Genomic DNA, 12,179 nt, shown 5'->3' with positions numbered 1-12,179 from the left:
CCTGTGGTTTCTCCTGCTGCCCCCTCCCCCACTGTTTTTTACAGCCAGAAGTATGGGGACTTATCTTCCTAGCGCTACAACCCTGGGCTGGGAGGTCGGGTCAGGGGCTGGGAACCCTTGCTCCCGAGGTATCTCTCCTGATTTGTATCCACCACATGTGAATGTGGGTCTCCAGCTCTGCCACCTCTCTGTGCCACTCCATTACTCTGCCCTTCCTGCCCAGCTAGATGAATGTGGTTCCTTTAAGTCTTTGGTCGTCAGACTTCCATACAGCTTGATTTTCTGATGAATCAGGGTGATATTTGTTTTTTCAGTCTAGTTGTAGTTTTTTGCTGTAGTTGTATTAGGAGGTGAAGTGAATTTATCTACACCTCCATTGTGACTGGAAGTCACAGGAAGATTTTTTAAAAGCAAAAGATTATAGTGTAAAACATATGCAAAATAATTATTACTTTGCTTAGGTAAAAATGAAAGATATTTCATTTAAAAACTTTACTGTAGGCAAAGTTAATCACTGTTTGACAAACTGGAATATAATGCATGCAATGTTAAATAGAAGCAAATGCTCAATCTCTATATTATTAAGGAACTCATTCCACTTAGCAAGCAAAAAAAAATGTTTACAATAATGGGCGGAGGACATTAGTAAAAATAATGGGGGATGGGACTGGATGACAGAAAGTGAAGGGATTAGCCAAAGAACATCTGTATGCATGACCCATGGACCCAAAGCACGGTGTGGAGATTGCCTGTGGTGGGGAGCTGGGGGAGGTGATCAGAAGGGGGAAAAGTGAGGAAAACTGTAATAGCATAAACAATAACGTACAATTTAAAAAATTGAAAAATATAAAAAATGAAAAAATAGCATTTATATAGCAATTATTGTTTATCAGACACTGTGTTAAGCACTGTATACACATTGCTTATTATTTTGTACTCATGGAGTTATGAAGTAGATATGGTTATTTTCATTACAGATGAACAGAATGAGACAGAGAGAGGTAATGTACCCTAGTTTATTTTTTTGTAAGTTAGTGATGGAGGCAGGAATTGCCCCCAAACTGTCCTGGTCCAGAATCTGTGTTCTTTATTAGTTTGTTATATTCCCTTAGAGGACATATCTGTATAGTAAATATGTGCATCATCAGTCTCACCAGCAAATGTGGAAATGGATATTAAAGCAGAAATCGCATACTCCCTTGCAAGTAGAGCAGATGGCAAAAATGTGTAAAGGCCTTATTCTACGGAAAATAAGGATACATATGGGGAAATTGGTTTTAAGCATTGTTAATGGGAATGTAAAGCAGGTGCAGACATTCTGGAGGTTTTTAGTAATATTTGGTAAAAACATGTATGCAAATATCCCGTGTCCAGCAGTTAGTCTCACAGCAGAGTATAGACCCCTGAAAAATATTCCCCACAAGACTACAAGGGATATTAATAAAGACATACATCACAGTGTTGTAATTTTTGGTAGCACAGAGCTGTAGGCAAATTACAGTTTCATTACTGGAGGGATAGATTTATAACTGAGATATATCTTTCTATTTGTAGATGTATGTATGTCATATATATGTTTTTGATAAATGAATACATCGAAAATGAGTTACATTTATTATGAGAGCACTGATATATCTCCAGAAACTAATGTTGTGGAAAAAGTAGGAGTACAATATAGTACCAAGGACTAAATGAAAACTCACATTTCAAACAAATCTATATAATTTATAAAGGAAACATATATACCCAATTCAGCATAATTTACATAAACTGAAAATATCTGCATTAAATACAGTAGGGAAGATGCTATGAGTGTGTCAGCATGTGACGTAGAGTATGGAAATTAATGTTATTTGAAAAATGCAGTTAAAATAAGAGAGCAGTTGAAAATGAAATAAATCATAACTTATTCATTTGTAATTTTTCTATGTTGAGAGTATTCATATTTATATTTTATTATGTAGCATGTACATTTAATATATATCAAATTTATTTTGTTCCAACTCAAAAGATTCAGTATTTTAAGTAAGCTTTTATGTTAATATTAGCACCAGTAAATATTTTTGCAACAATTCAAAATTTATATGTGTACATTTATACATATCTTTTACAACTTTGTCCTTTAATATACCTCAATTTAATATTTTTCAACAGAATGCTTTTAAAGTACAGGTCTTTATTAAACATACTACCAAAACATGCATTTATTTTGATAGGTATTAAGTATATATTACTTTGATTAATAATCAATAAAATGTTTTAAAGAAGATGCATTTAAAGTAAGGGTATCTAAGTATTTGAAATTTTAATATGAAGCACAGTGAACATGAAATATTAAAACATAGTCATAATACAATGGATTTTATAACTTATTTTTCATTTTGATGCCACCTGCGTATAAACATAATTAGTGTTTAATCCCTAATATTGCCTCTTGAGACTTTTCCTTGATTTTAGATATGAAGTGAATGCTAGATGACTCATTCAGCATGATTCAGTGCCCTTGAGGAAGGTGGACTAGAATAGCTTATATTGGGAAGGTGAATTCTCTCTGGCCTGTACCATCTCAGAATGTAACATTTTTAAAAGCTAGAAATATTTTTCCACACAATTAGCACAAAATCACATTGTCAGGAATTCTCCTTCAGGTCATTAACTAATATGCTCACTAACAATTTGCACAAAGTGGGTTAAAAAAAAAAAGACTAATGTCTGAGTCAGAACCGTGACTGATTTGGAATTTAACCATACTTACTGGAGCTCTGTCAATAGGCTCCTACTTTTGGTATTTCTGTTGTAACCCTTCAGTGACATTCAAAAATACATTTCTGCCTCATGTTTTTTCACTGTCTAGATGCTATTTAAACAAAATTCATTTAATTTTCTCACATTGGATCCTGCCTCTCTTACTGTGAAAGTCATGTGTCATTTATCCTAGAAATTAAAATGACATGTGTGATCTCTTTCTAAAGTTTTACATCTAATTTGTGGTATTTGTATTGTGTAGAAAGGATCATATTAAATACAAAAATTGTGACAAAGACAAAAAATAAAATACATTGGTCTTTATGTATTTAGCTGTAATTCATGCTAAATTTCTCTAAGTTGAATTATAGATGAGCAGTATGATTTAGATGTTTTTTATGTTTGCTATACAGGATTTGCATATATTTCTTTGCATATGTAAATATTAGCAATATCCATCATCTTGTTTTTAACATAATATACATTATTTTGAAATTTATTTACTAATTGCATGAATATTTTTACTTTTTCATAAAATTTAGTAGACTATTAATAATGTTTTAGGTAGTATTATTGCAGTTTTTAGTTAACCATATTTTGCTAATAATTTTATAAAATGTATTTATTTAAATTAATGTATATCTAAAATATATTTATTTTGTTACTATTAAAAAGGTAGACAAAAGAACACAAACTATCATTGTTTAATTGAAAATGCCTTGAATTTTTTTAAATCCTAGAATTTTCAAACAAACAAAAAGCATAAAATAATAACAGAAGGTAAACAAAAAACTCAGTTTATCAGATACTTACTCTTTTCAATTGCTTCACTCATGATGCAATTGAACACCCACATCAGTGATGAAATTAGTAAGCATGCATTTGGCTCACAGGACTGTGGGTTGGTGATGTAAGATTACAGGTCGCTCTCTGGTTTATGCTGAGCTCGCACACATGCCTCTGCTCAGATGGCTATTGGACTCCAGTGGGCTGACTGGTGGAAACTGAATCTGCTCAGGATGTCCCCCACCTTGAAGCAAACTAGTCCAAGAATGTCCTCAGTGTTAGAGGTTGAAGTACACAAGTAAAAACAAGTGCTGTTTTTTTGTTTTTTATTTATTTATTTTTTTGAGGTTTTGCTTTGAGTCAGCTGATCACATCTTCTTGGCCAAAGCAAGTCGTGTGGTTTAGCTCAAATTCAGTGTGGGAGAACATTTGGAATGAACATAAGGGGCAGTGACAAAATAACAGTGTTTTGCAAACTATCACACTTAGGAAATTAAATCCCTAGTGCTTATAGAAAAGATTCACAGTTTCCTTTGTGTCTCATTTGTTACACCTTGTGTTACAATTACTCAAGTTTTACCTCGGCTTTATATTATAATCGCCTTAATTCAATAAATTTTATCAAAGATACATTGTTCACTATGCACTGGTAATAGTGATAATTTCTAGAAACTGCATGGTGCTAAATATTTTTAGGAGGGAAAAATGCATCTTTATAGGTGTAGTTTTACTACCTTGGAGATATATTCAGGGAATTTAGAGTTTAAAAATTAAAGGTGAGGGAGAATCATAAATAATACTAGCTATTGTACTTTATTATTGCTGATAAACCTCATTTCCTTCACTAGCTTCCCTAGAAATACGTGAATATCATGATTATTTGTGTGTTTTCTTTTGGATTTAGCAAAATAAACAAGCACAAAGACTTTCTTTTTTGTTGATCCAATTGTATGTCATTTTGGCTTCCACTCTGAATTTAATTTAGCTTATCACAATTCTTTCAGTAAAAAATCTATAATTTCAAACAGCTCTAATATATTTCTAGCATCCCTAACTATACAGTGATTTCCCTTTGGAGACCTCTAATGAGCCATTTTCTCATAATGGCTGTCTGGCTTATTATAGTCCCTGAACATAAGGTGTAATATCCTGAAAATAAAATAACCGATGATCTATTTTAATTTTTTTTGAATTTGTGTAGTTTTCCAGTTCCTTTCATGCTTTTCATTTCCTATATTCAAAATCATATACCAGTTGTATTTTAAGGACTGAAAAAATATTGATTCATGCTTCTTAAGTAGTTACGTAAAAAATTAAAATGTATTAAAATAAAATAATTATAATAGTGTCTTAGAGGAAAAAGGTCTTGCTTCATAGTTTCAATTGTCCTTTCATTTTTCCTTTTTAAAATGTGAATCATGGCCAACACATTATTGATCATTAACATCTTTTGAGATTTCTTTGAAAGATAAATAACTGATGGTAAGAATATCTGAAATTAATTGGGTGGTATTCTCTAATTTATTTAAAATGCATACATATTTAAGGATTATAAAATATCTACATATTGTTTTTTAAACATTTTCTAAGTATTTTGATTTATCTTGGGTTGGCAAATGTTTAACAGCCAGGTCTACCAGAAAAAAAATAATAAATAACAGCCTTAACTTGGAGTATGTGAAGTTCCAGACACGAATGTGATGCCGTGTATCCAGAGGTGGGAGGCGTTGTGCACGGTGGTCTCACTGAGCGAGCTTCTCGAGTGCGCTCCAGCACCCGAGTCCTTGGGCAGCTTGTCTCATTTCTTCAAATGATGTACAGATATAGCTTATTTTCATGGATCTTCTGGCAATGAGAAACTTACAGGGACTGATCATAAAAATTGTTTATGTGAATGTGGGCAAGGACTTTATGTGTAGGGTACATTGGATGGGCCTTATCATCCCATCTCAGTAAATGGCACATTTACTGAGTCCCAGTGAACTACCTGGAATATTTCCAGGATTCACTTTCTGTACAATATTTTTTGTTGGGTATTTGTTCTTTATTAGTGGTTCTTATATGAGATGATGTGTACACAAATAGTACATGCAAAAGACACTCTGTATTAGTGAAAATTAGTGGGTCAGTGACTCAACAGCTGGGGACTCAGCAAACTATTGTTCCTCCTTAACAAACAGTCGTTTTCTAATTTTAACTTTCAAAAAAAGTAACATTAACTATTAAAGACAGGGCAAAATAGGAGTCAACGTTGCTGGTTAAAATGTTATGTCTTAAAATAATTGAGTGTAATTTTGTTGCTTGCTCTGTGAAGGATCATGGAGTAGTAACAAATTAAAAGAAAAAGAAATATCTTGCCCTGGCTGGTATAGCTCAGTGGATTGAGTGTGGGCCTGCAAATCAAAGGTTGCAGGTTCAATTCCCAGTCAGGGCACATGCCTGGGTTGCAGGCCAGGTCCCCAGTAAGGGGCATGTGAGAAGCAACCACACACTGATGTTTCTATCCCTCTCTTTCTCCTTTCCTTCCCCTCTCTCTAAAAATAAATAAAATCTTCAAAAAAAAGAAAAGAAAAAGAAAGTTCTGGATCTGCCTGAAAAATAGAGTACTATTTGAAATGGAATTGAAATACAGTGGGTTTTAAAGCATGCCTCATAGTCATTTGCTGTTATACATTTGTGAGGCAAGTTATTTATCTAGTCTAAAGTCTTAATTGCCTTCTGAAAAAAATACGAATAGTATTTGTACCTACTATAGGATATAATTTAAAGATTAAGTAAAATATTTGCAAGACATTATAAATCTAGCTCAAATAAATATTAGTTATTAGTATTCCTAATTTAATGTTGATAAATTGCAGCCCAATGAACTCAAAAGATTATTTTTGGTCACGGTGTATATATATGCAAAAATACTTGATATCACAGCTATGTTTAATGCTGTTAACATACATCCACATACCAGGACAGAAATATTCAGTTCAAAATGAGAACACGACTGCTAATAAGACAGTAGATGTAAATACAGCATGCCAGTAAATGGAAAAAAAAAAAGACAAGTCCTGTTTTTATATTTCAGCCTGCTGCTTCATATCTCACTGTTGAAAATGAAAAAGCAAGTCACAAATTAGAGAAAGTATTTGCAATACAAGTAGCTCTAAATGGGCCCATGTCCCAAGTATATAAGGAACTATTAAAATTTAATAAAAAGACAGTTAAGAAAAATTGTAACAGAATAATTGATACATGCTTTCTTAGAAAAGATACGCTAATGGCCATAAGGCACAAGAAAATATATTCAACACCAGTAGCTATTAGGGATATACAAATTAAACCACAGTGAGGGAACTATTTTATATCCACTAGAAAGACAAAAATTCAAAAGGTTGACAATCATTTTTCAAAAGTCTTAAATGTTAGAGAATGCAGGTACAAATTCCTTGAGAGAAAAAAATCCTTCAGATAAAATCCTGAGCAAATAGAGAGGGATTAACTTTTGATAAACTTATTTTCTTTTTAATAGGAGGGAAAGCAGGCACTGTATATATAGAGCAAGTAAAATTGTATTTATGGTAAAATGATAATGTCAGAGTTCTTGATGTATGCATTTTTAGGAGTCCGTGAAGATTTGACATTGGTAGTGAGAGATGTGAGAGTTTTTTGAGGTAATTGAAAGATTTTAAAATCTTGTTACACAGGAAAGCAGAAAAAACGTAGGATTGCTGGACAATAATTTATCCTCTATTTTCATTTTGGGTCATTTTACAGTGTTAATACCTCATATTTTGTGTAGAGTTAAGACACTGTAGGGACTGAGTGAGTAGAGAGTCAGATTTTCTTGTGCTTCTTTTTCCTCACCTGTAAAATGGGGTAACTGATAGCACTTAGCTTGTTTTTAGAGATGAAGTGAGTTAATATGTGTACATATTTAGATACTCTTAGTGTATAGTGTTATCTCTGTGCTAATAATAGCAATACCTCTGGCTAGCTCCAGCTACTCTGAACACAAGTAAATAAGGAGGTAGACAAGGAAAAAGTACACAGTTGCAGGAATTCAGGGTTGAAAGTTTTTCAGATCAGTGCAGTGGACAGTGAGTTTAAAAAGTAAAGAGCAATTTTAACAACAACGACAAAAAATAAAGAGCATTCCCAAGGGTATAATATTGAACCAAAATCAAGATGAATGGGAATATGGGGGTGGGGGGTGAGGTATTGAAATAATGTTGATCCAGCTAATGAATTGGATTTCTGCATGACCTGGGTGAGTAGGGAAATGAGATAGAGCTGTAGGTGGTATATTCAGAAAGTGGGATAATTCACATTTTTGAATCATTGTACTTGCAAATCATAAAAGTCTTAAGGAATAGCTATGGGGATGGAAACTGAGGTGATATGAAGAAACAGTTTGGTTTCCAGAGATAAAAAGATCCAAAGAGACATGTGGCTCATTTCCGGAGTAATCATCTGTGTGCACTTTGAAGCCACACACAAGCATGAAAGCAGAAGGGCATGGGGAGGAGTACTATTATGACCCACATTCCAAAGGTTGTAGTGTCCAAATGAGAATGAACAAGAAGTCCCAATGTGAAGTATCGCGTAGGATAGAAAGTGGTATTTCATACTGTGTGCTTCACTGAAACTAGGATAAAGTTTTGGAACTGCAGTGAGAAATGAGGACACCTGCAATAGGCCCGTCTTTGGCAGTGCTTAAGAGCCTTCATCTGAAAGGCATACTGACACAGCAGCATCATTTGAGGTCTACCCAGGTTAGGAAGATAAAAGGAACTTTCACAAAAGACGTTCAAGTTACAGGAGGTTTGATGAAATGTTTCAGGAGGGTAGGGAATGGTGGAAGAATTGCCACATTTCAGAGTGTGAATCAAACGGAAGGATGGACCTGGAGGCCTGAGGCTTCTGGCATTAAATAAATGGAGCTTAGCACGAGTTTAGGCCAGATGATGTCTAAAAGATAAGCAATCTCTGGTGGCTAAGATGATGTTTGGAGCATTCATGTAACTGCTTGCTGGTCTGCAGGGAGAGCGGGCCCCTTGGGAGCCTTTCACAACCAGTCATCCTTCAGGTGACCGCCCTTCCTGGAAACCATGAGGAGAGATCTAGAAATGGATAATAAAGACCACTTACAGTAAAGTTCTTGCATGGCGAGCATTACAATACATTAATTTATCTTTTTAACACATAATTTTCATAACATTGATGTCTAACAATACATATAAAAACTTTTTCATGTACAGTTAAGTATATCCAGCTTATTACATGGAAAAATATAGTTTCCATGGTGTTCCATCAGCATGATGTTAACTAGAAATTTTAGTAGAAAATTTTGATTAGTTTGTGAAGGTGAACTATCATAAACATTATAATGAATGATATCAACATAAATTGTTTTAACCCATTCTTAAGTAATTTTTCTCTGGTAGAGTGGGCTATAAAAATCAAAGTTTCTTGGCAGCAGTGCCAATCCTTTGCTTAGCATTTGACTTCCAAGAGGAGACTGAAATTCTGATCAGTATGTTCTTTCGGCCTAACCTGAGTTGCTGCAAAGTAACTCTGATGCAGTAATGGCAGCCTTCCCCAGAGAGGAGTCACTGATGCTTTTACCTGCTCCAGGGGCACTAATCTTCCAACTCCACCACCAAAGAGTTAGTTTATTTCTCCAGAACCCCACATCAAGGAATTTCTAAAGCAAGGACCTTAAATTAATGTGAAGTCAATAGAGCGACATATCCATACATTCCTGAAACACGAGCTTGGCCATTCCCCTGCCTCCGGGCTGCTTCCACATCTTGTCAGATTGGGAAAATGATAAAGGCTTTGCATTTCTCCCTGTCCCAATTTGTACTACAAGTCAATCGAGAACTTATCTGTAAACCTTGTCTTCTCCTGGCCTGAATCATTTTATTGAAATGGTAGCTATTACAGGGTAGGGCAAAAGTGTAAAAACCTAAAATGCTATAGAACCTAAAACCTATAAACGTACTTTTGCCCTATTGTGTATGTTCCAGGGAACAGTGGTCAGTAAACTCATCAGGCAGAAGAGCTCTCAAGGAGTAAAGTAAAACTTTATTTATATACTATAGAATGCTTAAAATCAGGGGACATGCACTTTTTTTTTTTTTACTTTTTACAGTTAAATCTACTTGTATTGCATAGTGAAATGCTAATTAGAAGTGTCCAATAAATGTACACCGAGTTTCTGCATGTGTGGCAGCCCCTAGGGAAGGGGAAATATGTTCTCTTCCTGTACTTACACTTCTCTTCCCCCAACACCACTCAAGCATCAGAATGGGATATTATCTGTTATATTTAATAAAGTGCATCAAAGGTTTAAAATAAGGTAGTGCACCAGGCCTTGGCAGTGTGTGATGTAGTTTTCTGCAACTACATGTGTAACCTGATAAATCCATGACTCCATCACGTGACTCTGTTTTTGCATAAGTTTTTTAAAAAGCATTCAGCTAGCTCAAGTATCAATGGTAACAGTTCAGAAAATTCTATTTCTTCCTTCCCCTGTTTTCACTGAACATGAACTTAGTCACAGAGTCACATTCCAAACTCCCAAACTCCTATTACAGTTTGGGAAACTTTCGTTCCCTCCCTCCTTTGTCTCTCTTTACTACATTTATTAGGGACAACAGCCACCTTCCCAGTAAGCTAAAGGGAGAAGATAAGTGAGGGGAAAATAAAGAGAAAATGAGGAAGCCTGTGAATGAATGGCCATTAAAATTTTTTGTGCTATTACATACTTTTGAATTCTTATTTTTCTATTGGCTTTCTCATTGAGATCATTGGAGTAAGTATAAGGAGACAGAAGAAATATATACATCTTTTTTTCACATACAGGTGAACTAAGTATGCAAAACTTAATATTTTGCTATGTTACTTACAATTCATAGAGCCAATTTTAAGACAGATATTTCCCCTGTGCTGGTATGTTTTTTATGGTATTCATCCACTGTCTCTGAATGTCAATGCCACGTTCGATTCATCAGCATCGCATTTTGAGCAACACATACTTTGTATGCTAAAATAAAATTAGCCACTAATAGGAGACTAAAATTTAAGGAACATAATGTTTTTTAACTTTTAAGGACTTTATTTATTTTCCAGGATCAGGTACTGAGAGAGCACCGCACATTTCCAGGCTCTTGACTCCTCACTCCAATAGTATTTCACCTTCAAAAGTTTGAATTTTTTTTCTGCAGTGTCAATGATTTTCATGGTTTGCTGGTTTCATGGGTGCTTCAACTAACACTTCTCCTGCTGTATTTTCTTGTTGTGCATTTTTCCAGCCAGAGTGTTTGTTGTCTTTTCCTTGAAGAACCTTATTCCACTGCTCAAGGACCTTTGCCTCTTCCAGAAGGGCTTTCTCTTCCTCTTGAAGAGCACGGTTTTCCTCTCTGAGCGCCTCGTTCTCCTCTCGAAGGGCCCGTTCCTCCTTCCACAGAGCCTGTTCTTCCTTCTCTAGCGCTGTTTCTTCCTTCATCAGGGCTAGTCTCTCCACCTTGATTGCACTCTCCTGATGTTGCAGGGCTTTGATCTTCTGGTGGAGAGACCTTATTTTTCCCTGAAGAGCTTGCCCTTCACTCTCGAAGGCTGTCTTCTGTTCCCTGACAGCTTTTATCTGAGCTTGCAGAGCTCGATACTGTTGCCAAAAAGACTTTCTTTCTGTGCTCAGTGCATTCATCTTTTCCTCCAGTGGTTTTTCGCTTTCAAAAATCACGTTCTTAAACTTCCGGAGGGTCTGGTGTTGCCGTCTCAGGGTCTGATTCTTTTCCCGGATTAACTGGTTGTCCATTCGGAAGGCCTTGTTTTCTCTTCGGAGAACTTTGTTTTCTTCCCAGAGGGACTTGTTTTCTCTTCTAAGAGCTTTGTTCTCCTCCCTGGACACCTGGTTCTGTCTCTGAAGCTTTTTTTTCACTTCCTGAGATTCACTTTTGAACTTATTTTGATTTCGGGTGCAAGAGAAAAATGAAGAAAACACGCACAATATCTTTCTTCTATTAATCCACTTTGATTCAGAGACAACCATTGTCTTGTTAGTGTTTTATCTGAGCAAACTATACAAACTCCAAGTGTGCTGGGTTCAACCAAGGCAAACTAATGATATTTGCAAGAAAAAAGTACTGAATTGGGTGAGAATTTGTTGGTATAGAATTGGCTGTTGTGTTGATTAGCACAGGAAATACTATAGCAGGGATCTAAGGCAGGCTCAGTTGGGTCCACTGCAGGATAAAACAGTGAAAGTAGGAGAAAAGTCAGTATATTAACTATTCAGTTGATATAACAAAATGAGTAAGTTTAAATAAATCTCAACTCAAATTAAAAATTAATAATTCTACATTAAAGATTGAATGTTGAACAAGGTTAATGCATTGACTTGTTTTGGGTGCTAAACTCAACTCTGTGATAAAATACTATCAAATTATTAATCTTCTACTAATATATTCAATATTTATAACTAAGTCACCTGTTATTGATGTGGAAAAAGCGGTATTTAAAAAACATTTCTGGCTTTGTAAGAACTATAAAACATTAAAAAAATTGTACACTATAGATTTTTAGACATTTAGTATTGATGTATTGAAAGACACATTCACGCTTACATTTCTGGGTCCTCTGTATTCTCTGCC

At 35.0% G+C, this 12,179-nt stretch overlaps 1 protein-coding gene across 1 annotated transcript; it reads right to left on the bottom strand.

Moving 5' to 3' along the window:
• Window positions 1–10,794: 10,794 nt before the first annotated feature.
• On the bottom strand, window positions 10,795–11,578 carry LOC119035133 (coiled-coil domain-containing protein 70-like). Its single transcript, XM_037126392.2, is given in 2 exon segments — window positions 10,795–10,857; window positions 10,859–11,578. Coding segments are annotated over 2 exon segments (783 nt in total).
• Window positions 11,579–12,179: the final 601 nt, after the last annotated feature.

This window comes from Artibeus jamaicensis, unplaced genomic scaffold, assembly GCF_021234435.1.
Source record: "Artibeus jamaicensis isolate MK-2021 breed Jamaican fruit bat unplaced genomic scaffold, CSHL_Jam_final contig_415, whole genome shotgun sequence".
Lineage (NCBI taxonomy): Eukaryota > Metazoa > Chordata > Mammalia > Chiroptera > Phyllostomidae > Artibeus > Artibeus jamaicensis.
The sequence above is the reverse complement of the archived record's forward strand: the minus strand, read 5'-3'. Positions and strand labels throughout refer to the sequence as shown.